General features: G+C 46.2%; 2 protein-coding genes across 3 annotated transcripts in view; one reads left to right on the plus strand and one right to left on the minus strand.

Annotated features, from left to right (window-relative positions):
* Positions 1 to 3717, plus strand: part of A2ML1 (alpha-2-macroglobulin like 1) — a 28109-nt gene extending 24392 nt beyond the window's left edge. The window contains exon 36 of the mRNA XM_064644825.1: positions 3608 to 3717. The gene's annotated coding sequence lies outside the window, so the exon portion shown is untranslated. The remainder of the gene's footprint in view (positions 1 to 3607) is intronic.
* LOC135409378 (alpha-2-macroglobulin-like protein 1) lies at positions 1 to 26726 on the minus strand. Of its 2 annotated transcripts, XM_064644806.1 has the most exons (36): positions 26470 to 26726; positions 24470 to 24656; positions 23974 to 24136; positions 23145 to 23197; positions 22810 to 22830; positions 21421 to 21574; positions 20918 to 21002; positions 20257 to 20377; positions 19320 to 19437; positions 18344 to 18453; positions 17871 to 18041; positions 16340 to 16564; positions 16146 to 16209; positions 15473 to 15618; positions 15168 to 15317; positions 14126 to 14323; positions 13353 to 13446; positions 12570 to 12723; positions 10508 to 10736; positions 10042 to 10165; positions 9742 to 9863; positions 9263 to 9314; positions 8778 to 8861; positions 8235 to 8411; positions 7851 to 7932; positions 7075 to 7231; positions 6476 to 6550; positions 6097 to 6268; positions 5440 to 5654; positions 4936 to 5151; positions 4455 to 4570; positions 3694 to 3784; positions 3337 to 3405; positions 1988 to 2090; positions 1236 to 1277; positions 1 to 158 (listed from the first exon to the last, which is right to left on the minus strand). In XM_064644806.1, exons 1-35 carry the CDS (start codon positions 26541 to 26543, stop codon positions 1237 to 1239), a joined length of 4413 nt encoding a protein of 1470 aa, XP_064500876.1. In that variant the 5' UTR covers positions 26544 to 26726; the 3' UTR covers positions 1 to 158; position 1236. The 2 variants fall into 2 exon arrangements, 1 of the variants encoding a protein (XP_064500876.1); XR_010428150.1 differs by lacking the exons at positions 1 to 158; positions 1236 to 1277; positions 3694 to 3784.
* Between the last annotated feature and the right edge of the window lie 867 nt (positions 26727 to 27593).

The following is a 27593-nucleotide window of genomic DNA, read 5'->3' on the forward strand; positions in this document are numbered from 1 at the left end:
TTCTAGTCTCCTACTTTTAATAAGATGCCAAGCACAGCCTAAGCCTTTCAAAAACTAACTGCTCAGCCAGAATTTTCTTCATTCTCCATGTGGTGGCAGTTGGCAGGGGTGACAGGACTGATGGACAGAGACTGCAGTGGATGTGTCTGTCCCTGTTCCTGTGAAGACAACAAAGGACAAAAAAATACAAAACTGCTTTTCTGAAGTAATAAAGCTGGGACTTTAATAATTGACTTTAACTGGGAACCTAGAAACTCAGGGGCCTTTTTTGCACCTCATGACCAAACAGTACTGTCAGTCCAACAAATACAGGGCTCTCTTCACCCAAAGGGTAGTTTGGGCACTTGAACAGGCTCCCTGGGGAAGTGGTCACAGCACCAAGCCTGCCAGAGTTCAAGAAGCATTTGGACAATGCTCTCAGACGCATGGTGTGATTCTTGGGGCTACCCTGTAGAGCAGCAGGAGTTGGACTCAATGATCCTTGTGAGTCCCTTCCAACTCAGGATATTGTATGATTCTAAGATTTCCCTCTCACTCTATCCATACAAAGCCTATGGCAAAATCTCCAATAATAGTGTGAGACTTGTGACAGGCATCCCAAGACAGGGCTGTGTGCCTCCCTACAGGTGATTCATGGATCAGGTAGCTTTCTCCATCTTGTGGGCTGTGGACATGAAAGCACACAGGTGCAAAGTTTAGAGCAAGACACTAGTCAAGTTCAAGTTTTGCCTTTGCCCAGCCTGGAAGGAGGACAGGCAGGTGTCCATTTCCTAGTGTGGATCAGAAGCCAGGCTGAGACAATGAAAGGCTTTGCACTGAAATGGAATGATGCTCTGCAGTAAAGGTGAACGTGGCATGTTGTGTGCGCAGGGCTGAAGGGATGGGAAACTGCAGGGACAGTACCAGCAAAAGGAACTGTGTTGACTTAAAGTATACTTGATGCAAAATGCAAGAACTGGTGATAGCACTTGTGACAGGCAGCCCTTGTTTTCTGTAACATACCTCTAACTCTGTCAGGAGTGGGCACATCAAATCTTCTACTTCATTTTTCTCTTTCCCTCAGTTTAACCACTGGGATACAGAAACTCACGCTTACTTGGCATTGCCAATCAATTCCTACCCTTAAGCTGCAGTCTGGCAAATTTCTTGACCAAGGGCCTTTGCCTGTGTCTCCCTCCCTTTCCATATTCTTCAGGAACATGCCTGTGATAACAAAAGAGGTGTTGGGCCCTCACCTCATTCACAAGGGGCACTGTAGCTCGTCACTGCAGTTTCTTCTGGAAGACAAGGAAAAAAGGGTTTGTGAGATACATTTGCCAAAAACTTACTAAAGCAACCCAGCATTGTGCCATTGTTCCTAGGAGAGGTGTTCCCTCAGCTTACAGGCTATGACTCCCCTCTGCTGTGACACCACAGCAGAAACCACTGGTATGTGCCCACGACTTTGTGCAGCTAGTCCAGATTCACCCAAGTCATGGGGCTTGCGATCTTTTGAGGCTGTTAGTCCCAAAGAGCTCCACTGCAGTTATGAATTCCTCACTTTCTGAAGGAATGGCCATCCCTGACACATTTCTAGCTTTTCCTCCCACTAAGGACCCCACAGAATAGAGGACAAGTTGGTTTTGGTGTCACTGTTCTAAGGGGACCCTTATTCTTCTGAGTCATCCCCTCACTATGGTCCCTCTGCCCTTGCTGCCTCCCACAAAATGAGTGTTCAAAAGCACGTCTCCTTGCTCCACACTTGTTGGGAGAGCTAGACCCTGAGTGATTCTACAGCTGACTTCAGGCTTGCAAGTTCTGGGGCCAGAGAGAGAAGGATCTACCATTTTGAAGACCAACAGGGTAAGTTCATCCCTAGAGAGCTTCTAAGGGGCAGTTAGATAGATAGCCATGGCAGGGATGGTATTATCTTAGACTTGACAAATTCAGAAAATTTCTTTCCAGTGGTACATTTGGGAGGTTTCTGTAGTACAGCATCTGAGCTCACCTGGCATGTAGTAATCGTAGACCTTGATATTAGCTGGCTTACGATCCTTCACTTGCATGTCCTGCTCGACCAGGAAAGTGTAGGTTTGAGGCTGTCTAGTCAGCTAAGACCAAGAAACACAAGGATTAAAGCCAGAACCAAAGTCCTTTAAGACAGTCCCTTCCACCTGCTTGCACTCAGGCTCCATGGAGACCTCACCACTGTAATGGGTCTGTTCTACTTTCTAGTCCATCTCAGAAATACGTTTAACTTCCTGTTCTGTGACTAACTCTTTTTTTTTGGTCATCAAATTTAACTCAGCTCGTGAGAAACATCGAACCTACAGAGTCAGGATGCATTAGGCACCTGAATATCCTACTAGTGTTCCCAATGAATCCCGTCTTCCCACCCACGTGTTCTTCTGAGCTCCTTCATGCATCTTGCCTCAGTGTCTACTTCCTTATACACAGTCCCATAACATCAGCTCTTATTTTCCAGTTTCACACAACCCTTATTATCAAGCAAATGCAAGATGTGGATGAACATCTGTTGGATGGTAGTAGTTACACGACCTGCTGTTGATTGGGTTGCACCTTGTGCTACCTGGCAGCCTGAGCTGAAATATTTCTCTATACTGCCTTTCTGCTCTGTGCTGTAGATGCAATGAAAGCAGCATCTCTGTAAGCCTAATGCATCCACATGGCAATGTCCTGCTTCCTCTGAGGCCAGCTTAGTTCAGTTTACTGGCAGAAACTGGGAATAAAGAATCACAGAAATGTAGAAGTGCTCCTTGGAAATTCTGAAGTATTAAATACACACCAGGTCTTGTTTCTGGTGCTGTTCAGGTATACATGTAGCTAGACAAAGGCTGGAGTGGTTGTTAATCTGTTGATTAATGAGGTTGTGGAGTGAGCACTGCTGTTCACACAACCATCTGGTTTAATTTTGAGTGATCTTGGCAAAATCCATGAGCAATCTTGAACGTTCCCTACTGGGTCCAGGTTGCTTAAGAGCTTTCTAAGAATTCAGGCTTGCTTGAATTTACTAGATGGATCCTACTACTTCTCCCAAATCCTGATCAGGCACTGTATATGGACTTTCAACAGCCTCTGAACAGTGCCAACAGATGTAGGCTTAACATCAGAGTTAGCCTCATTTCACTCAAGTTAAGTGGCCCTGTCAGTGGCTCTACAGCTGAACTGTTGCAGACCGACACAACACACTTCTTCAGATCAGCAAATGTGGCTGGTATGCAGGAACAACAGCACTGGATACTTAAAATACTAATGAAATGAATATACAAGAGTAAGCTAAAAGCTATCTGTTAGTCCACAGCCCTTTTAATGATGATGTTAGCCAAAATTACTCACTTCCTCTAGGTAGAGAACGACTTGGTCAGCTTCACTTTCAACTTTCTTTACTGAAGGCATTTTCTTTAGCTGAAAACAGGGGAATAATGTGAAGAAGGATTTAACAAAAAGCAGAAGTAATTCAGGGATATTTGTCCTTGTGAGACTGTGGGCAAAATATTCATATGGCCAAGGAAGCCCTTGAAGTAGGGGAAGGCAAGGTGCAGCCTGGAAGAGACTTTGAGTGTAGGGATTTCTAAGGAAGAAAATAACCATGTTTCTCTGCCCACAGGACTGATCACAGTTCTGCATACAATCCTGCATGATGGACATCCATCACTGTTCCCATCCCAGCTGGACACAAATTCGCAGTCTCACCTCTTCCAGTGAACCTGCCACGGGGCTGTATCCAGACAGCAGCTCCACTTGGATCAGGACCATGTTGGTGGACACACGGTTCCCTGTGTAGCTGCAGCAGGAACCCAGGGGACAGCACTAATGTTACTTTCTGAGCCATGATCTCTAGAGACTCCAGCCCAGCTTTCCTACTCAGGTGGAAGAATCTGCCTTTCTTTCCAGTGTCTCTCCTGTAAGCATACCTGTTTCTGTACTGCAATAAATCTTTCTGCTTCCCCTGATCTCTCTTTTAATTGTGCTGAGCCAAGGAGAATAAGTTCCTTGGAAGCCTTCTGGTGTTACCTTCTCTAGGCATGGCAGGGAATATCACATCCTACACCTGTTCTCTTGGCAGTTCTGTCCCAAGACAGGCAGGAGTATAGCAGAGGAGAGTGGTGTGACAGTCGGACAGGAGCAGAGGAGGGAAGACTTAGGAATATATGTCAGTCCCACAGGACCTTCACATCACTAGTGTTTTGAGACCTAATTCTAGAAGACAATGAGACCCATAGACCTTGGGAAACTTGTGGTGACTAGCATGGTAACAAGGCAGGACTATAGCCCCAGCCATTCCTCTGGGGGCTTGTACTTTTCTCCCAGCTGAGGAGAGCTCAGCTGAATGAGTGGGGACATCTTAGCACTTGGACCTCATGAGTGAAGGGGAACCTTGCCATCAAGAGATTGGTGTGGTGCCAGAAGCCTCTTAACACAGGGGAGGAAAGGGGCAACTGAGTGTCTCCTACCGAGCACGAACGGTGACAGGGAACTGGGTGGCATTGGGTGTGGTGCACTCTGTCTGCACAGACAGGGCAAAGGTGGCATCGCTCCTCGGTGGAGGCATGTGGTACTGCAGAACGGCCTGCCAGAACAGAAAGAAAAAAGACGGCACAGAATAGCAGGTTTTTTTGCTGAAGAGTATTCTTGGCTGTTGTTTGCTGTCTTGCACTGGTGTAAGAGAAAACTATGCAGCAGAAGCAGAGGTTCTGCTAGTAGTGCACTGCTCCTGGTGGACTTTTTGGAGGAGAGGGTGGAGATAATTCAGATTTCATTTGGGGAGTTGCTCTTCCCTTCCTGTTGGATCACAGCTACTCCCACCAGCCTTGAAGCCCAGATTCTTGCAAGTTACTGCAGCAGTTTATTTTCAGTGTTGGCTAAGTAGCAAGGTAAGACATCTGCTGGCTTTCAAGGCTTTTCCCCAGACTTTTTCTTCCTAGCTGGACTTACCTGCAAGAAGAGACACCCATGGCCCTGCACATGCACGGTATAATCTTGGGGGATGGCTGGCAGCTCCACTGTTTGCAGCAGGAGGCGATTGCTATTGTCTACTCGGAAGTTTTGGTTGAACTCCTTAGAAGTGAGAGAAACCTGGAGATCAGGGCCATCCTTCCTGAAGATTTTGGTTGCATACAGGGCTAGGGCTTCCAGAGCAACCACCGTGTCCTGAGAAAAGAGATGAACATTGGGAACATTAGGACTCCTGCTTCCTATGCGTGCCCAGTCCTTAGCCTTTCTCTCGCTCATATTGCATCTACAGCGCAATAATGGTTGAGCTTTTAGCATAAGATTATCTCAGAGGAATACAAATATTCACCTTCCAAATCCCAGGAGCTCTAAATCCATACATCATTTTTTTATTTATTCTTTTTCTTTTTTACTATGTGCTCTTAGAACCCGTTGCTCTCAAAAAACATCATCATCTCTGGTGTTGATGCTAATCAAGGGGATTACCTGGGTTGAAGCAAAGCCTCCATATGGGTTTTGCTGCTTGATGAGCCAAGACACAATCTGGGATGCCTTTCTACTTTCATCTGATGACAAACTTGACTTTGTAAGGTGAGCCTTGAGGATACTAGATGTCAATTCCACATCAACAGATGGAGCTCGATACCAATACAGGGAATCTTCTTCCTGTTTGGACTGTTGACTCCAGAATATTTGGTCATCTAGAGGTGGAGTGGGAACACTTATGAGTGTGTAGCTGTACCTAATAACCTTGGAGTTCTACTTAGCCCCTGTATTTAGGTACTGAGTGACCACGTACATTGGACCAGATATTGGTGCATATCTCCCTATTAGCCCCCCACACCCTGCTTTTTCCCAGTTAAAAAAACCCCTAGCCCTGCAGGCTCTAAAACATCCATGAAACTACCCTGGTTTGGATGACTGGGAGGCCAGGACTGTGAGACCATCTATAGAGACAATCTATCTCACAATGTGGATATAACCTGTGACAGTTTGGCAAACAGAGTCTATCCAAGCCTTGGACTCCCCACAAAGCTCTGGCATTGGCCCCCACTCCTGCCCTCCAATCCCTTGATTGCTCAACCCAGGTGTCTCCTCACAATTCTGCCAGTGTCCTCCCTCCTGCCCCACAGCCTTTGGTACCTGATATTATGGCAGCCTTATCCAATCTTTTGAGGATTTTCTGCCTGAGGGCCTTATCACCTGCTACTGCAAAGGCATTTGCAGCTAGTGCCAGGCTGTAGAGGTTGGAACTGCCAGTATCAGCATTGACCAAGTCCTTTATACAGTTCAAAGCTTTCCACACAACTGGGTCCTAGGATAGAATTGAAAGCACACACATTACTGGCAGGGTGTTTGGGAAGGGAATGCAGCTTTGACGTGTGCAGAGGAGGGTGGAACCAGGGACAGGATACATAGGTAGAAAACTGGTAACATACTCCCATGTGCACAAAGGCAGAGCACCCACGCACTGCCTGCCGAGGGGCTGCACACACGGCCCGTCCCTGCTGCCCATACTCACGGAGCGTGGCATCCCGGAGTGTAGGAGAGCTGTGACAATCACAGAGCTCAGCCCCAGTCCTTCCTCCACTGCACCCTGCAGACACCACAAAACAGAGAAGAGGGGGGCTGCTGTGAGAAGCGAGAGGGAAAAGTTTTCCCGTACCTTCTCTTTCCCTAACAAAAGCCAGCACAGGCAAAAGTGCTGGTCTTATTTCTTCTGCTAAGGAAGTGCAGGGCTGGTATCTACCCTCTGCTGGACACATTCCCCTTTCCCCTCCCCAGCATAAAATCTGCAGTAGCAGATTTCAGTGCCAGGGAAATGCGATGTTCCCACAACCCCTTTGCAAGGTGGCATGTGATAGCATTTGAGAAGGAGGTAGAGTAGGGCACTGGTTCAGTTCCCATGTACATGTCATCTAATGCAAATCTCCATCATTTGTAACTTGAAAAAGTACCACCATGACTAAGCAACCACGAATGTCACCCAAGGGTGACCTTGGGCACATCAGAGATTTCCTCCTGCAGTAGAGTTTGTTTGTTCTTGTCACCAAACTGGGCCAGAAAGTGAAGAAGCTCTCAGGTATCTAATGAACCTTCAGGACCATACCATGGTCATACCATCAGGCCATTGTTGAAGAGTTTCCCCACACTCTTGAAGCAGCCGGATGGAGTCTGACTTTTAATCAGGGCACTGGCAGCATCCTTTATATTTTGTTCATCTATGTGGATGAAGGCCTGGGCTTGGCTAAAGGTCTTCAGGACAAGGGCAGTAAGCCTAGAGCCAAGGAACGAAGAAGAAAACAGAACTGAACCAGTCATTGATGCCCATCTCCAGGAGGAGACAGGAGTCTCTGTGTCTTCTACTATGTCATCCCTGTAGAAATACCAGCAGGCCAGAGTCTCTGTGCAGATGGAGAACTGCAAGCAATGCACATGAGTTAGATGCTCTTGAAGCTCAAGCTCAGATCCATTTGCAGCAAGAGAGAAAAACTTCAGTTCATCAGAGGGAAGCACAGTTCAGTGCTTCCCTCAGAGCTCTGTCAATTCCAGGTGCATGGTTGCCTCCAAGAGCTCACATTTAGTGAGCTCATTCAGACCCATTTCAAATCTTGTTTGGGCACAAAGCACTCTGAAAAACCTGAAAAGAAGGTGCATTTGCAGACAAGTTTTCAGAATCAGCCTCATTTGGGGTGCTCAAGCACAAACAATCCAACAGGAGTACTTCAAGTTAATTCATTGGCACAATTCCCTTCCAAAATGTCTCAGGAGCAACTTATCTTCAAAACTACACACCTTCAGAATTCCTCAGTTTCCCCAGACCAAAATCCAAACCAGCTTGAGCCCGACCAGGTCAAGCTATTGTTCCTCAGTTATGTCTGGATACTTCTGCTTACCAAGTGTTTCCTGGCTCACTTCCTTCCCCAAAGGCACTGTATGAGCCGTCTGTGTGCTTGTACAGGAGTTGCCGCTGATATCCTGCGGGAAGAGGCTGGGGGTAGTGAAGATGCTCTGTGTATGTCATGTTCTCAAGGTGACAACCTGCCCTACCAATCCTGCTGATCATTATAGAGAGCATTACCTCTGAGGAACTGAGAGAGGGGAGCTGTGTACCACTTGTTCTGCTGAGACACAGCAGCCTGATTTACACTGCTGCAACTACTATGGTGTCAGGCAAGTGAGGTGCACAAATCCTGTTCAGCACCAAGCCTCTGCTGAGATTTCTACTGCAAAACTAATGTAGTGGACATCACCAGCTTAATGAGCAGAAATCCACTCACCACTTTCCAGATAGCCAATTGCCTTCTGTTTGATTTCTGGAGTCAGTTGTCCTGTTTCTTCAAGGTATTGTGTGATATAGACATTTGGGGCAAAATGAACCATGTTCTGCTCACCACAGCCACTGGACATCTGGAGGAGCTCATCTATGTTGTCCAGTGCTGTCCCCAAAATGTCACCTGTAAGACAGAACCACAGCTTTGGGAGCTATACATATTCTTGCCTGTAAAACAATTCTGGTCTCACTGATTCTCCAGAAAACCTGCTAAGACTGGTCTCAGTTCAGCTCTTCTCACATGATGTTAATGTCTATAGACTGTAGGAACAGTGATATGGTACTTGTCTATCTTTCCCCTGACTTGGTGAAATTATCTGTCCATCCAGTGCCACTTACATAAGAGAGATGAGATACTTCTCTAGAAGATAGTATCACACCTTGCTGTACTTATTTCCTCTTATTACTCTGTTTGCTAAAGCAGACACACTGGCACCAGAAGTGTCATGCAGGGAAAAATATTACTTTCCAAGACACCCCTAAAACTCACCTAAGAAAGAGATGTGGGCTCTCTCTGACCCAAGGACAATGTTCTCTGGCATCGTGAAAGTGATTGTCTCTGAAGCTGAAGTTTCTGCAAATGTCAAAAACATTAGGACAACAATGGGCTCAGGGGAGATAGCAGAGTCGCAGGCATTCCCCAGGAGATGGTGTAAATAAGGCTGGGATCACCTCAACAGTTGGTGAAATCAGCATCCAGAAGAGAGGATGACACAGATATCAGGCCACCCACTGATAAGGGACTGTGATGTGGTTAGATTGTGGCTTGGTGCTGCCAGAAGTTTTTACTACTGGGTGGGGCTGAATGGCTATGCCTACCCATAAAAGCTCCAAAATCCCTGACTTTCTGCTCCCTATACACCGCCAGGTAGTCCTAGAGTTGTTCAGACACCACACTGCTTCTGTCTGATCTCCTTGTTCTGTGCACATGTAGAGCCCCAGTCATAAGATGGTCTCTGGAGTCTCTGCACCTACCTTCAGGGCATAGGTGTGAGGTGTGGGTCTTTTCCTCCAGCTGCCCCTCTGCCTGGTGGAGAAAAGGCTGGTCAGCTTAGGAGGGAGGGCAGTAAAATGAGAAAGCAGCTGCGCATCACCCCACCTTCCTGCACCTTTCCTGCCCTCTTTTCCATCCTCATGAGCCGTGGCAAAGGGCCTCACACAAACAACAGGGATATGCATGCCAACAGTGAAGTGTTACTGAGAAGCAGGTTTCTAAGCTGCTACATGACCTTTGACTCCACTGCCCTGCTAGCAAGCAGTTTCGACATTTCTGTTCCATCGAGTGGAGGAGCTCATGCTCCAATCCAACCTACCCTTACAATCACTCCTTGACCAACCTCCTTGAGAAACGTGCCTACTTACCCAGCTGACTCTTCCTTCCCAGAGCCACCCACCAGGCTGTTTTGAGCCTGACCCAGTTCCAACCTCGCCAGAACTCCGAAGCGTAGTCTGACCTTCACCAGCAGGTGTTTAACCACTGTGTCCTTCCCTCCAGACTCTGGCACAACAGCTGTACTCTCAGTGCAAACATCGTCCTGCTCCATCGCCTCAGCAGTGACAGTGAAATTCACCTTCCCTAAAAAACAAAACACCGAGGCCAGCTGGCACATTCATGCCTGTGCTTTAGTTAGCTCAGCCTAAGGCTGCTCGCTCATGCTTCCCATAGTAGGCCAGTCTCCCTTCCAGCCCAGCTCTAGTTTCCTCAGGTAGCTCTGCCACTGCCTCCCACTGCTGCCACTCCCTTGTCCCCTTACCTAATTTTGTGGCCTTCACATCCCAGAAAAATGCTTTTGCTGATTCAGGACACAGACAAATAGTGAACCTGACATTTGCATGCACAAATTCAAAATCCCTGGAGTCCATTAGGCTAAGCTGAAGCTAGAGGTGAAACAGAAAGGAATTCAGGTTACAGAGCTGCTGCTGTGTTTTTCCTTTCAGCTCCTTGTTCCAAATGACAGTCAATCCCAGAACCCAAGGATGAATATGATGATGACCCTGTTGCAATATTTGTGGGACACCAACAGTGTTCCATGGATATTGCGGTCATGTAGGGTTCATCTTTTGGGGAGGGATAAACTGGTCAGAGATGCCTCTGTGTGGAGCTTTTATTGAATATCTTCTTTGGTGCCTGAGGAGGCAGCTCCTTATCTCGGTCTCAATCAGTGAAGTAGTTACCACACATCCCTCTGCCCAAAAACCATCCTGGAGGGAGCCACTCACCGCCATGCACTGCTTCAGGTAGCTGAAGACTTTGACTTTCAGGGGAAATGACTCTCCCCGGAAAACAGAATATGGCAAAATGGGTTCCACGAAGAAGGGCTTGAAGCTCTGCAGGCTGGTGGTCTCTGAGATTCCCAATCCATGGCTCTCTGAGGTGCAGAAGGTCATGGCTCTCCAGTCTGTGATGCTGTCAGGTACTGTTACAGCTAGCTCAGCAGCCCCTGAGTCACTGAGGAGAAAACAGAGTGGAAGGGGCTGTCCCCACCCCTGGAAAGATTTCTCTTGGTAAGACAAATGCAGAAATTCAGACTATGAAATGGAAATGGGTGTGAAGGTGTGGGGATTGCTTGGAAGTAGGACCAAGGTATGGGAAGGATAGCAAATAGGTGGGCAAGGAAGGACTGAGAGGAAAATGCAACTCAAAATTTGCTTCTGAGCAGCGTTGCACTTGAAATTCTTATTTTGTGTGGGCACACAGGGCTCCCAGGGGTCCATGTTTTACACCCAGTCTGTGCCACCGAGTACTGTGTGACACTTCCACCACGCTACCACCCAAACTCCTAACCACAGCTCAGCAGTCAACATTGTGAGTGTCACTCACAGATCTGCATACACAAAACAGAAGATGGTTCCTGCCCTGAAAGATCATAATCCAGCCAAATGAGACAGAGAGGCAGAGATCCATTTTTATGGGCGGAGAACATGAGCACATGGGAGAATTAAGAAAGATGAGGTGTGTGAATAAGGGAAGAACAGTGGATGCTGCTAAACTTGACTTTAGCAAGGCCTCTGACACAGAGTCCCGTAGTATCCTTGTAGTCACATAGGTGCAGACTGGACAATTGGATGGTAAGGTAAGGAGAAAATTCACTGGACCACTGTGGACAAAGGATGGTTATTGGTGACATGAAGTCCAGCCAGGGTCTGTTTACCCATGGCATCCCTCAGGGACCAACATCTGGGGCAATACCACTTAGTGGCTTTATTGATGACCTGGGTAATAGGAGAGAGGATATCCTTAGCAACATTTGCAGACTAATCTTACTATGTATTAGCAGATTATACCTTGCTAGGGAGGGGTTCCTATTATCAGGAGGGATATCTGGAGGGAAAGGCTGTTAGTAAGAGGAACCTTGAGAAGCTGTAAAAATGGGTAAATTCTGTATCTGGGGTAGAATAATACCATACAACAGTACAGGCTACACAATCACTGACTAGTAAACAACTTTACAGAAAAAGAGGTGCAGGGTCCTGGTGGATAACAAGTTGAGCATGAGACATCTCATGTGCCCTTACAACAATGGAGACCATTACTTCTGGACTGTGGGTTAAGAAAAGATATTTTCCCCCTGTATTCCTCCATTTGGGACCAAATCTGGATTACTGTGTCCCATTTTTGCCCTCCAGTATAAGAAAGACACTGACATAATTGAATGCATCCAGTGGAGGACTACCAAGGTGGTCAGAGAGCTGGGATATTTGATGTACAAGGAATGGCTGAAGAAACTGGGGTTTCTAAACTTTGGAGGGGAAGCCTAAGGGGAGATTTTTCAGCTTTCTAAAGCTACCTATTGGAAAGGTGTAGAGACAATGGAACCTGTCTATTCTGAGGTGTATATTGATAGGATAAAAGGTAACAGACACAAATTGTAACATGGGAAATTCTGACCTAAGATAAGGAAAAAAAATACCATGAATATAGTCAAATACTGAAACAGATGTGCAGACAGTTTGTGCAACCTCCATCCTTGGAGATACAGAGTACTTAACTACAACTTGATCTAACTGGACCTGCCTTGTGGAGGATGTTGAGCTACAGACTTTTGGAGGCCTTTTCCATCCCATAGGAGTGTGTGATGTTAAATTCCTAGGAGCATTTGGAAAACCTCATCAGAGACAGGAGCTGAACCAAAACCCCATTGTCCTTATCCACTTCTTCACATCTCCCTTTTCTTTCTTGTGCACAGAAGGCAATAATGCCCTGGCTCTGCTCCTGCCCATTCCCTCTACTCTGGCTGGTAGAATCTGGATTCATGTGGGGTCTCAGACCATAATTACTCACTTGATAGGAACCAGAGTCCAGATGAATGTCTCTGGAAACCAGGTACGTGCTAGCCCTGACTCGCTATCCAGGTCAGTGTGCTCTGACTCAGCATGTTCAACAGCATCATCTGTTTCTGGGTCCAAGCTGTTCAAGACTGCCAGGTCATCATAAGCTATTGGGAATACAAGCATTTGTTCAAAAGGCAGAGCAGCTGTGAAATCAGGATAGAGTTCACCTGGGAAAAGCTCAGTTGTCCATTCCTCCTACTCCCATCCCAATCCCACTTGTCCTCTTCAAAATGCCCTCAACCTACTTCACTATTTTGTTCCACAAGACAACCCAGGAGACCAAGTGGATTCCAATATGTGTGTGCTCCCCCAGGAGGCATTCTACCTGATCACAGTTTTGCTCTCAGATCCTGCAGAAAAGCCTAGATACTGCCCAATGCCAATCTTGGCTGATTCCCTGATTTCCAGCAAGACCTTTCCTAGTCTTACAAACAGATTTTCCTTCCTGAGACAGCTGCCCCATTTCCACCCTTGAACCATGTCATCTTCCTATCTGACAACAGAAACTTCCAAGCAGGTTCTTTTGCAGCCACCTCTCTGCCCCTCCAGTGCACTGGACACACACCCATGCCAGGACTTTTCCCCTCTTCCTTTGTTACACATCTCCTGTGCAACCTCCCACTCATCTCTGGAAGGCATCCCCAGTTCCTAAGAACACTGCATGTTCAGCTGCCCATGTGCAGCCTGTATGTTACCCGTGATTTCCAAAGAAACAGGAAAAATCAAGATGTACACATGTAGTCGTAGTCGTAGTTGAAAGTGGTCTGGGTGTGGCACTCAACAGGAGATTTGATTTTAAGGTTGGTTAAAAATGTTAGACCTGAATTCTGGAGGAAAGAAAGGGAAGAAAAGAAGGCATATTTATGTGGAGGGAATGGTGGGTCTGAGGGCCTGTCTCTGTCCTCGCTTCCCAGCATATCAGCAACCCTGTGTTGTTGCACCTCAGCCTGACTTGTGAATTTGTACAGGGAGAGAATTCAGAACCACCCTGCTCCCAAAGCCCAGTCCTGGTCCGTCATGCCACAGGATTGTGGGGGTGACCACTCGCATGTGTATGCCTGCACATAAAGTCATTATTTTGGCACCACAATTTGCTGCCCACCCTAACCCAGATTGTTCTTATCCTTCACCTGCTATTCCTTTCTACTATTCTTTCCCTCCTTTCCCCAGTTCCCCCTTTTCTTTCAGGTGATTTGCTTTTCCAACCTCCAGTTTTCTCTGACACAGGTTAACACTCCCGTCTCCTTTCAACCCTCAGAAAGTCTAGGGGTCTTAACCTTGGGACCAATGGGGAGCTGGGTTCTAGGAATTTACTTGACCAATGGGAATTTATCAAGCTGGGAGCAGAGAGTGTCAGAGATCTCCTAGTTCAGAAGCTTAGCAAATTCAATAACCTGAAGTTGCCAGCATTTACAGGAAAGACAATCTGTGAAGCTACCTAGTGCTGACCAGGGATACAAAAGGGCTCAGCTCTGATATCTCAGGGTTTCTGGAAATTAGATTTACCTTCAGAAGTTCATAAACATCTGGTTGGGACACAGCATAGGAGTGTCTGCGGTACATGAATGGTGACATTGTTCCTGGTGGAAGAGTGGTCTGAGGAGAATCAATGGTTCCTGGGCTCTCATGGATAGTACAGTAGTCACTGTAGAAGTCTGTGAGGGTGCTGGGGTGCTCCTGAGAATAGCTGAACATATTATACACCTGTAGACAGAGAATGAAAACAGTACAGTAAGAAGTGGGAAGTTTTTAATTTCTATCCAGAGATTTTCTGTGACCTCAAAGGCAGAGCTTGAATCCTGCCTGCTGCAAAAACCCAGCCTCAAGGGTTTTTGATCTTCATGGAGAGCCTCCACAAATTTTAGATGCATAGCACCAGAGATGAACACGAACCTTTCTGGGGTATGGCTGCATAGCTGTGGCCACTTCTAGGTCATTAATTGTATCTGTGAACTCAATGCATACAGTGAGGACACCTTCCCCATCTGACTCATTAGACAGCTTCTTATCTGACTGAAGGCACATCCTGGATCCACCAAGACAGTGTCAAGAGGCAATTCAAGTGTCCTTAGACCCAGGCATAAAGGAGAAATGGGGCCCTTCCACTGCTAAGACATCACTTAACGTTCAGTTTGTGAACGGAAGGACTGTGTATGAGAGCTGGAACAAAGACATGGAGCCTGTCACACCTTTGATATTTTTTTCAACATAACTCTTTTTTTCCAGAGCACTGTCATGAATTGGTTCAGGAGATGGATGTCTCGTCTTCTGTGTGCCACTGTGGCAAAGCACTCAAAGTGTAACAAGGATGTGACTTTGGGCTGTACTTGGCAATGACAGTGGGTTATTCTATTAGATCCTTCTGTTGAGACTGGAAATTTTGACTGGTATTTGATGTTGGCCTTCATTTTTTCTCATTAAGCCCTGGTCTGTCCCCATTCAAATACTTGTTGGTATATCCACTGTGCCTTACTAACCAGTTCCTGCTACCAGATAATCCAAAGGTATCTCTCCAATATTAGCAAGGCTCAGCACTAGAGTGACTCACACTATCCCTGGATAGCTCAGCCTCTGGCCTCAGGAGAAGGACACTTTGGTCTACAGCACGGATGCTACATAGAGAGCCTGGTGCAGCCTGCAAATGGAGACGGACAGATGATCCTGGCAGAGCCACTGTGTCTGAGAAGCCAAGCTTCACCTGAAACAGCAGAAGAAAAAGGGACTAAAGACATTGACAGACAAAGAAAAGGAAAGACTCTGGCTACTGGATTCTGCTGGACATCTATTGCCAATTTGCAGTCATTTAGCTCCCCTCCAGCCTACCTGCCCCTTTATGGTTTGTGCACTACTTACATGGTTCCTGAAGCAGCTGGAGACTTTGAGACGGAAGGTGTCAGCTGCCACTTGTCCCTCAGGGAAAGCAATGTAAACAAAGAGAGTAGCCATGGGTGAAATGAGATCAATGGGCAGAGTGACATTGAAAGACCCACTATGCTGACCTGAAGGAAGAAGGAAAAACTGGAAAGTATAGGAAGAAGCAAGGCAGTCTGCAATTCAAGGATTACAGCAGCAACACCCTCTTACTCTGTAATACTTCTGCATGGTTTCTTTGAAAAAAACTATTCTGCCTTGCTTCTGGGGAGGCCACTACTAGACAGTCATAGCCACATATATATATTTGCCTTTTTATAGCAGTGACCTTATATCATGAGGGATCTTGGCAACAGTGAACAACTTTCCACTTGAGTCCAGAAAAAAGATTCCATAAGTTACTTCTGATAATCTCCTGCTTGGCAGATAAACTCTGACAATTTCATTATTTGAATTTCATCATTTGATCAGAAAAAAAAAAAAGGAAATTAAAAGACAGAAGAGACCACCTATTTGACATTTCCTCTAGATTTTTTTTGTGCCAGCTATGTGGTTTCCTGGTGGTCTCAAAACTCTTTTCTATCCTTCTCCATTTAGGCTGGAAGAACTTTCCTTCTGGGGCTTTAGTCTGTTCCTGGTATTTAGATGCTCTTACCTAATGGAGGATCAAGAAGTACTGTTGTTTGGCCATGATGCACAAGGGATCCTCTGGCCAAAACCTAAGGGGTAATGAACAGAACAAAGGATTGAGAGTGCCTCTGCTCTATGTTCCTGGGCCAGCAAAGGGCCCTGTGCTGACACAGACCCATCTCAAAGCTGACCTCATTGCCGGTGCTGCCCCGCACTCACCAGGTGGTAGAAGTGTGCTTTGGCAGCCCCGTCCCCCAGCTCTGTGGCCAGTATGTGATAATGCACAGTGACCTGCTGCACATCCCCGCAGGGCAGCATTGCCTGCACTGGCTGGATCCTCACAGAGCTGCGGCTGGAAGAGTAGAAGGCCCTCAGTGTGAGGGATGCAGTGCCATAAGACACCCTCACATTTCGACTGCTTAAGTCCTCCGGCTGGGTCTTTGCCTGTGGCACAGAAAAAGTGTCTGAAGATTTCTTGCATCTCTCCCCATACCAAAACCAAGACCGGTTGGAGAGTGAAGCTCGAACTCTCCCAGGGGTAAGGTGTCTCCACCTAAGCCAAGTTCAGTAAGCCTTTCTGTGAAGCTTGGCATTGCCTGCTCTACCACACTCTGTGATAACTCGTGCCTAAACAGGGACAGGGAGCTGTTATAATACTAGAGCTTTGGCTGAAGTCTGAACTTCTGCAATGCTGCTGCTACCATGGGAGCAAGCCAGATCACTAGACTGTGTAGAGTGGCTTATTAGTGCCTGGATCAAACCACTGAACCCTTCGCTTCTGTCTGGTACTTGTGGGTAAATTATCAGCATGGATCTGCCCTGATAATGTATTTCACTGTTCAGTGCTGTTCCACTCACACACTGTATTTCTTTCAGCACTTTCCCTGATCTATAGGGTAGACGTGGCAGGGGACAACTGAAGATCAATAGCCTTGCTCAACTTTGACCTATGACCTATTTGTACTGAGACTATAATATTAACATCTTGTGGACTCACAGAAAGGTCAAGATCCATCATCTGAGATACCTCTGATAATAACAGAGACAGGACTTGCCTTAAAGTGCTTTGACCTCAAAGTTAGGAAGGACAGGTATTAGAAACCTAGTCCTACAACCAGACAAGAGAGCCTTCCTTGTTCATGGGAAAGCAGAGGCAAATTTTTCTCTGTCAATTCCCTACCATTGACATCCCTAATCTAGCTCCTTATGTTCTGGTTACTTGCTTAGTTCTAGATTGGTTTGCAGCAACTGCTTCCTAACTAGCCTTCCTTCTTTTTTCCTTAAGTTTTCTAGCTCTTATATCCCAGGTTTTTCCTAACTTTTATGCTATGAAGAAACATAATGCAAACTCGTCACTGACACTTTCTTCTGCACATGTATTTTCAGATTGTTCTTCCCTAGCTTTTTCCTATGTTCCTGTTCCATACCACGTGGAAGTTCTTTCTTTATTCTCTGTCCCTGCCCAGTCCCACTACATCCTTTCCACCTCAGACAGAGGTTCTGTGTAGGTAGAACTCAGTCACAACTTCGTGGAGTCTTTGTCCACTGCCAGGGACTGCTCACGGACTGCTGAAGCTCTGGGGGCCAGAAATGTGGCTCTGATATGAACAATTCCTCTTGCCCTAGATCTGTTATTTCATTGTTCCATGCTTCCATCTCCCTGTCTTGGCCAAGACAATGACACAGACTATAGGTCTGAGGGATGTGTTGCTTACTGCTAACCAAATCCAATGTAATTATTGGGCCTAACCTGTAGTATAACTTTACTGCTGTTGTCCCATGCTGTCGTTTCTAAGATGAAAGAGGCCATCCCAGTGTCATCTGTGAAGTAGGTCTTGGTCTGCTTCCCACTACCGTAGGACACTGTAAGAATCACCTTCTTGTTCTTCAGGTGCATCCCACTGGCACTTTTGAGTTTTAGCTGTAATGATGCAGAAACAGTCAGTTCCCCTCTCCGCAAAGGGACTCTCAATGTAAACTTTAACTTCTCCAATCCCTCTCTCCCCACTTATGCAGCAGCTCTCTCATCTGTCAAAGCTACAGATCCTGTGGCCACACCTCTGCATAACCTCTTGGTAGATATGTCAAAGTAGAGACTGGGACAGAGGATTTTGCTAGCAGCTTTGGGCAGCTCAGAACAAGGGAACCCCTTGATACTTTTGTGTCTGCCACCTGTTTAGGCCCAGGTGCTGGGCTTTCCGTATTTCTTTCCTTTTCACTTACATTTCCATAGTAGGGAACTCCTTGCTGATAGTAGTAGCTTGTCTCCCAGAACTGGAGACTCGTGATATCAAAAGTGACCTTGCAGCTTTTAGTGGTGTTGAACTCCACCCCTAGGAAAGACAGGAGGTACATGAAGGTGAGTATCATGTGTCTGACCTGCCAGAATGACAGCAGTCTACCAGGAGGTCTCTGTCAGACAGTTCTCACATGCCCTTTCCCTCTTTGTTAAAGATGGTCCTACTCCTAGTTGTCCTCTTCCATTTTCTTTCCCTTCTCACAGCAGAGTCACTAGAAGGCAACGTTTGTCCTTGCCCTCACCATGTTAGTTAACAGTCTGCTTTTGGCGGGGGGCTGCAAAACATTTTCTTGAAAGGAAGGCTCTGTAAAATTTTGTGAGAGAGGGAACTTTACAGGAAATCTTATTTCCCTATCTGGAACATGGAGGTAAATCTAATGAGGAGCTAACAACAGGACACAATCAGGGCCTTGGTTAGCCCTAGTTGCTCTAACTCCTCATTCCAATGGACTGTCCTAAAGTATGGTTTAAGAACAAGAGAACCTGGCCTGGCCCACCTCCACACACATTTATAATGTGATGAGAAGACAAGAAAAAGCAGCTCTTGCCCATCTCTGTCAAACCAAGGTGACTGCCAGAGCTGGATTGCCCACAGCAGCTTGTGGAGGAGTAAGCACACTGGTAAAGCCCATCCTGAAACAGGGGGAACTCACATATCCTATGTGAGTCAGACCTGGGTGTTATGATACACAAAAACACAGATGTTGTTATGGTGCTCCCAGGGAAGACACAGCCCTCCAAACATTTGACCTCAAGGGAGCCAGTGCAGAAAGTTCCAGTGGTCTAATGGGAAGACACAAGGATCCGTAAGGTTCTTACAGATAAAAACCCAAAGACAAGCATGTTGTATGAGAGTAAAGTAAAAGATTTTCCATGAAGTGTAGGATCAGTTTTTGCTACCTGTTCCACTTTCTTTCAGAAAAGCCACAGCTTCCAGGTTGAAATCATACTTGTCACCATGCTTCCGATGGTAATTCTTAATATTCACTTCAGTGGCAAAGCAGCCATCCTCGTTTGTCTGGAAATAAGAAATTGTATTTGTTAACCAATCATGAATGCACTACTCCCTTCTGCAGTGCAGATCAAACCCAAAGCCTAGAAGTCTAAAACTGCACGACTAAGACTCTTCAGTTAAAGGAGCAATTCCTATACTGGCATGAAACATCCCCTTTTCTGTGAAGCAGTCACTAATGGGAGATGCTGTTTCATGCATCTCTCGTCTTTACATGCTCACTCATGCACCAGTAGCAAACATGAGTTGTCATTTCTCCCTGACAACACAATTTCTTCTGCTAGGGCAGGATTTATCTTTAAGGTATGTCCTTTAAGATATTGGTTTCTTAAAAATATGTAAACAAATATAGGTGCATTCATTCAACCATAGACATGAATGAGTAAAGTCTGTGATGAAGTGCAATTGCTTGCTTAGATACAAGTGGTAATTTCTGAGTCTCCTAAGCACTTGTTTCTGGGAAACAGCACATAGGTGTTTACACCAGATTAAAAAGTGGTGCTAAAATACATCCCGTGGAAGTGAAGTGATGTGAACAGTGTTTGTATTTTTATTGCCCTGTTGCAATACCTGTTTTGTAGGAAAGTCTGCAAGTTAGCTTGCCTACAGATGCTTCTTCCTTTGAAAGCATCTAAGTGCAGTCAGAGAAATCACTGAGAAGGGCTAAGATTGCTAGACTGTGGAGTTAAGGACATAACAATCATTCATCCCCAAGCAAAGGGCAACCTGCTTCAATAGCCAATGTCTACTGCACTCCATCCTTTAGTATTCCCTCTCTTTGCCCTTGTTCTCCCCTTTTGCAAGAGGAGTATCCCATGTGCTCACCTTGCCGGTGTAATCTTTACAAATACTGCGCTTGGCTTTGGAAGACTTTCGATTATAGTGGATATGTTTACGGCACACCACAGCCTTCACATTACCCTGGACCGGTTTCCCATATGTGTACCTGGCAAACAGAGCATAGAGGACTTATATACAGAAACACTGGCTCAGGAGTGAATAACACCAGCTTTAGCCTGTGGTTTGCAGCTATACAGCCCAGAAACCTGCAGTATCTTCACGGTTCATGAGCTCAGCAGAGGCCAGGAAGTAAAAATTACTTCATCAGATTGAGACAGAAGGCAGTGGTGGGTGAGTTCTCTCCAAGTCAACTCTAGTCCCACCAGGCAGGGCTAAGGGACTTTGTGTTGGCCATGAGTCATTATTCCTACAACACTGTCATAAATACAGCAGTTACTGTATTGTAGGGCACATGCTACACTGAGGGAATCCACTGCCACACTTTCAAACTCACAGAGAAAGAACTAAGGAGAGAGAATATGGAGGACGGTGAGAGTCCAGGAGAATTACTTAGTGAAGGATACCAGGGTGCCAAACTTTGGGATGGGGATAGGGTTGTCAGAGACCATTTTGAGTTCACTTAATGATGGCTGTGCAGTTCCCAAACCAGTAAGAATGCATCTTCTACCATGATAAATCAGCTCACATTCCACAGATGTGGAGACGGAAGTTTTCCTCCAAGATGGTAACCACCTGAGGCATCTGGATGGAGACGCTGAACTTGGGCAGCGCTGTGTGGAAGCAAGAGAAATATAATTCAGTGAGAATAGAGAGAGTTCATTTGTTCCAATCCTTCCTAAGTGGTTGTTCACAGAAATCTCTCATTCCCTGACTACCAGCACAGGGCGTGGTAGGAATGCACCAGCAGCCCTGCTGGGAGAATGTGATGGGAGTAGACAGCCTTAGTCTCCTCCCCAGAGCACAGCTGTGGGACACTGCCTCTGTCCATCCTCAGGACATGGGGTAGCAGAAAGCCAGTGGACCTGAATGAAAGTGCTTACAGTTACTGGCAGGCAGTTACACATCTCAGGTGATAGTACAACCGGCACAGCTATTCACAGCTGCATGACCTATTCAATTCTGTGTGAGAGAGTGGGGCTGGAGGCAATATACATTTCTCTGCTGCCATTAGCTTTCTGAGACTCTTACCATACTCCTCTACCCTGAAGGTACGTGTGCGGTCAGGCATTTTGATGGTGTACTCTCCAAGAGATGCTTCTGCAGCCAGAGGGAAGGACAGATCCACAATACCTCCCACAGGTGTAACATTCTGCCACTGTGCAATTCGGTTGCCTTTGGGGTCCTGCACAGGTAGTAGTAGAGAGCAGTTAACTGACAGTGCAAAAAGACTCTTTTGCAGGAAGTCCAGTCTGCCAGAGCATGGTCTGACCACGTATTCTCTTGTCCTGAGAGCCCAGGTCTATGACACAGCTACAGTGCTCAGGTGAGTCCAAACTTGATGAGGAAAGGACTTTTCTCCCTGTCTCATTGAAGAAGTCAATGGCACTGCCATCTCATTGACTGTTGGAAAACTGTGGTTTACTGCCTGTGGGTCTAACTAAGAAATAGAGGTGGTCCTTCTTAGAGACCTCTGTGGTGATCTGAGCTGGCACAGCTCCCAGGTCACTGCGGAGACACATGCTGCCTAAGACCTACTCGGGAGTGATTTCTGGAGAGTCTGATGTCTTAAATCCCTGGGGAATTCCGGGTAAATGAGGCCAGGACTTTATGCAGGGGACCATTGAAGCCCAGTCATGAAGGACAGTGTCTCCCATTGCTGTTTCTTGGGAGGGCAAGATGCAGAACTCTGGATGCAGTCACACTGCCTAGCCAGTAAACACTTAATGATGAGTTGATGGGTACTTCATATGGAACAAGTGGGAACTGCTGTTTGAAAAGGTGAAGCTGGATCAGAGTGCTATGTTTGTATAAAGTGGCATAAAGTATTGCATGGGTATCTCAGAGAGCATGCGTTTATTTATTCATTGCTTGCTGGGTATGGCTTGCAAATGTATATCAGCTACTGCCAATTGCTAATTGGAACTGTGACCTCTCAGCATGGGTATCACAAACTTTCAGGTGTCTTTCCTCAACTCAGGTGATTGGACTAAAGTAACTGATTTTAAGAACAACAGCCTGAAAGCTGCTTTAAGAACTTTTTCTAACTGGGCAGTCACAACACTAACTGGTCAATCTTTTGTTTTCTGTACATCTCCTTAAAGAAACTTCAGGATTTTCACAAGTCTTCATAGGCTAGAGGGACTAAAAGTCCTATGACTACTCTAGAAAGGTTTGCTGGAATGGTTTTCAATGGTACCCATCATTTATGCAGGGACCCCTGTGTGATTGGTGTTATGACATTGCACTGACAAACTTCTGTGGTCACTGAAGGAGGGAAGGGCAAGAAGTCAAGGACTGTTCCCATTCATTCTGAGGTAACTGACTTTATGTAACCATATTTCCCCACCATCACCTCCAAACCTGTGCCTTCCCCAAGATGAGAAGAGTTCAACAATTTCAATAAAGTAGGTGTTTTACCTTCAGTTCCACCAGACGCTGCTGTGGGAAGGAAAAAAACAATTACTGGTTGGATGCTTCCAGGTGAATTACCATCCACATCCCTAGTATTTTTTATCCCCTAACCATCTCTCAGTCTTCCCCAAGCAATTCCCAGGGACTGCCCATAACTCAACATCATGAGCAGCTCCTGCATTGCAGGTGGTGCTCAACGCTGTTTGTAAGCACCAAAAGCAACACTGAGACTAGCTGTCCACAGCTGGATCACCTAGCTGGGCCAAGCACTGATCCAGAGGTCATGGAGGCTTGGCTCCAGCATTTTCAGACTTAGTAAGGTATCTTCCCTCTTGACTTACCATGTCACTGCTGGCAATAAAGTTCTGATCCAAGGTTACAATCCGCAACTTGACTATAAAGCAAAAGAAAAACAGGACTGGCTGAAATGAAATCAAGTTTCTTAATAATAAATAACAAGAATGGATGGCTAAGAAAGATGTGCTCATGTGCTTCACTGAAAGGATGTGGGCAACAGCTAGAGTAATCCACTCCTGGGCCTATGTCCAAAGTCCTGCTAGGAGCTTGGCAGGCTGCTAGAAAAAAAAGTGTTAGAAGATGGGCTGTGGGGTTTTCTGGGAAGAATGGCTGTGCTGGTGAGAAACAGCATTTTTCTGGACAGTGGACCTGTGGTGGGCCTCTAAGTCTTGCCTGCAGTGAGGTTCGTCCTACTGGAAAGGGTGAAGAGGCATGGGGCAAACAGCTGTACCCTGCGTTGATCTGAGCTGTGCTAGGGCAGTGGTGGGGCCTGTAGTACTGTGATCCTCATCTGAGGAAGTCTGTGGGAAAGAGAGGGATTTAGGGGCCTGACAGACTATCATGGCTTTGACTGGAGCAATCATGAATAATATAACACAGTGGCATCTGACCCTTTTCTCACACATCAGTGAACACACACATGCCCTGTTCACACTAGCATGCTGTCTGCGTGTGGCTAGTACTGGAGAAAACATATGCCATGCTGACATAGGAGAGAAGTATTCGGAAATCCCGCAAAGCCAAGAAGGGAAATGAAGCCTCTGACCCATTTCCCTTGAGAAGCAGACCCTGTTCTAAGCACAAGAAGGTAACCCATATTTTGTGTCCTGAGGACTCTTCTTTCTCTCATAAGACATGGCATTCTGCCCATACCAATCTGTCCAGGTTTGTACACAGGTTTGTCTGTCTGGATAAAAGTCTTCTTGTCTGCATGCCTGATTAGGACTTTTTGCTTCTTCTGAAACTCTGAGTTGGCTTCCAGGACTGTGATAGCAATAAAAGCCACTTCATCAGGATTTCCAACAGGAGGAGGGACCTGCAGGTATAGTTATAACCATCATTCAGGGTGGATCCCATTCATTGATCCCAAGGTTTCTGGAATAATGATTATGATACTACTTTTGTATAGCTCCAATTCTTCTTCCCTTAAAGACCCCATAGAACATTTCAAAATGGTTTTTAGGAAAGTAAAATATTAGTGGAGCTACACAGCAGGAAGGACACAGGCAGACCTGTACAGCTGAAGCTGAAAGTTCACAGGCCAGTAAAGATATCCTCATGGGAGTACACAATTTGCCTTTCTGCCCAGCAAGAGCAGAACTGATGCAATCTCCACCCTACTGACAACCCTTGAAAATATATTACTCACCTGGAACCTTGTGCAGTGAAAGAAGGTGAGCTGAGAGATGGACTGAGTGATCAGAGTCTCATTCCCAGCTCTGCTTTGCAGGGTTACTGACACGTGGATCGGTACTTCTTGCTTTCTGCTGAGCTGGAGACACACTGTCTCTGAGAAGGGGTAGTAGAGCTGTGATGGTATTGCCACGGCATAGTTTCTATTAAAAAAAAGAAAAAAACCAAAAAGGCAGGTAAAACTGATTTTCTGAGAGGACAGGTCTTGACCACAGGATTTAGGTACTTAGGAAGTACTTCTGGTTTCTTCATTCTGCTGTCACAGTGCCAATGAGACATGATCATAGGTACTGCAGACATAATTATTGAGTCTGCACTATATGCTGCACGCCCATATAAAAAGATGAAGTCACTGCTTCTCAAACTGAAAGTGAAAATAAGGTGAAGGGACCTCCCCATGTCACACAAGTGATCAGCAGCAGAGCTTGGCTACCATGATAATACCAAGAAGCTGTTCATACTGTTTGTTTTCATCTTTCATTGCACTGCAGGAACTAGACCCAAGGAGAAGCCAACATTCAAGCAGGTTTCAAAACTCTTATCACTAACTCCTCCCACATACTGACTCTGGACAGGTTCAGCCAGCACCATGTTTTGCAGCAATAGGAGGGCAGGGCCTGGAAAGATCAGAAGAGCAGAAGGTAGGGAGCTCAGCACCCTGGCAAGAGGGAGTCAAAGTCCTGCTGGCCAGAAGCCTTGAGTGCTTTCACACTTGACTGCTGCCAAGCTGCCTTGAGCGGCTTGTCTGCTGCTAATATTCAGGGATCTGGTAACATATGCCAACAACATTTTGATTTTCCTACTTAAGCTGACTCATGGCACCTCCCCCTGCCACTTGGGCCAAAGGATGGGATGAACACTAAAGATTCACTGCTTGAACCTCCCATACTTCCCTTGCTCCTAATGACCTTACTCTGGAACATTTTTTTTACACCCCTTTGACAATTCATCCCTTGCCCTTGCCTTATGAGCTATAGAAGTACAAGACAGCATCTCAGAGGCTTTCATTCAAGGATTCCAAGATCCAGGCTGGATTCCTTTCTTATGAATCTACAAAAGTATTGGTAAACAGGTGAGACAGCAGAGAGTCTGTTGAAACAAGTGGTATTTCCATAAAGCAAAGCTTCATGCTGAAGGTAGCAATGGCAAACAGGTAGCAGTAATTAAAGCACATAATCTGTGTGGGAACTGTGTCAGCCTATGGAACATGTCTAGAGGAAGACGCTATACTCCTGCTGGAAAAGTCTTTTAAAACCAGACTTGTGCGTGCCACACCACACACAGCAGGAGGGAACCCAGCTACAACCCAGTGACTTAAATTTCACTGTAATATCTACTGTTCAAGCACAGTCATGCTTCTGTTTGCACTTGAGCCATGGTTGCAAAAGCAAAGGCCTTCCAAAAGCAAGAACAAGTTCCCAAGCCAGGATATCAGAGCAGTACCTGCTGGAACAGGAGCTGCATTCCTGACGGAGTATATGAAGAGAAGCAGTGCTGAGAATTGTCCTTGACAGAGGTCTGAGAAAAGGCATGGTGGGAGCAGATGGGCAGCCAAGCCTGTACGAACACACTGCTTTACAAAGAGCATCCCTGAAGTATTAAATGGTGATCTATGACTCTTGGGAGAAAAGCTTAGCCCAAAAGGAAACATATTCTGAAACAGAGTAGGAGACATGAGACATTGGCATGAACACATGCAGAAAGCTGGCAGAGTTGCTCTGCCTGAGTCTTTGCTGAAATACATGGTCTACATCAAAGGCAGAGAGCCAAGTGGTAAGGGGAGTGTGGGGAAGAGGGCACACGAAAACCAAGTGAAACCTTTGGAACATGAGAAATTATACCTCTCTGGAAAAACACTCCTCACCTTAAGACTTCTGTCCAGTTTCTGTCATACTGCCACCCGCCCAGGACCCCCCACAGACCAGACTGTATATTCAAAGCAGCTGAGGTTCTTACAGCATTGCAGGCATTCCAGCCACCATAGGCAGGAGAAGGATGCTGCCCCACAGGAAAGCGATGATGCTCCACATAGCTGATTGCAAGTCAAATTCTTCCTTGGAAAGCTTAGCCTCTCCTCAGCACCTCCTTCGCTCCTGCTTCTGCTGTATTCCTTTTTCCTTCTCCCCCTCATCCAGAGCTGAAGGAGTATGCAGCTCCTGCCCTGATAGGGTGCCGGTTTCTCTCTTGGCTTCAAAACCAAGAAGGTGGAAATCATGCTACGCATGGCTGGGGCCAGGATGTGGGCGGGTGAAAGGGGTGGAGACAATTCTTGTTGCCTACAAACCAAAGGCACTTGCTTAGTGACTTTGTAAGGCTTGTTGATATTTCTCTGGGAGATGTCTTTTCTGCCTTATCCAGCACAGCTGATGGCAGCAGGAATACTTAGTTACTATATTTGGTATTGGGACTTCATTGGAAATATCCAGGGACTAATGAATTCTTTGTGATGTCAGTGGATTTTGCTTCATGGTTCTTCTTCTGTAGAACCTCTTTTATGTATTATTTGCTTCTTACTGAAATTTCACTCCTGACCTGCAGCCTCCAGTCAGACCGCCCAAGGCTTCCCACGCAGCTCTGCCAGTGCCCCCATTCTTCCTCAGGAGGGAAGAACTTCAGCATGTTATTATCTTTTTGTTGTAACCTTGTTCCCATTTAAATTCAGAGATGGCCAGTTTAATGAACCGTTCTGAGATGCAGAGCCATGTGGAGTGTTTCTTAAATCAGACAGAACTCAGATTGTTTTTGTCCTGCTAGTTTAGACTTGAACTCAAACCCCTGTTAATTTCAGAGAATCAAATATGCTCCCAGATCAGTGACATACAGTCCTTTAAACCTGAAGTTTATCTGCAATGTCAGTGCTAGGTTAAAGGCTGGTGTGTCCCTGTTACATCAGACTGTGCACTAAGAGGGTGGGTGCTAAGCACACATATGGGGACTGTGCCAAAGTAAATCTAGGGGATTGCTTTAGCTGGGAGCCAGGCAGGGCTGGATGGCAAATTCACTCTATACTGCATACCTTTGGTTATGCTCTGCTAAAACAGAAATGGGGCCATGGCAGAATGAAGACACCCACCTTCAAA

Source organism: Pseudopipra pipra, chromosome 2 (genome assembly GCF_036250125.1).
Source record: "Pseudopipra pipra isolate bDixPip1 chromosome 2, bDixPip1.hap1, whole genome shotgun sequence".
Lineage (NCBI taxonomy): Eukaryota > Metazoa > Chordata > Aves > Passeriformes > Pipridae > Pseudopipra > Pseudopipra pipra.

Coding starts and splice junctions, on each gene's coding strand:
- LOC135409378 (XM_064644806.1), bottom strand. CDS start 26,543: ATGTGGAGCATCATCGCTTTCCTGTGGGGCAGCATCCTTCTCCTGCCT. Junction 21,575..22,809: donor AGCGTCTGGTGGAACTGAAG/GTAAAACACCTA, acceptor CTACCTGTGCAG/GACCCCAAAGGCAACCGAAT. Junction 12,724..13,352: donor CTACGACTACGACTACATGT/GTACATCTTGAT, acceptor TATTCCCAATAG/CTTATGATGACCTGGCAGTC.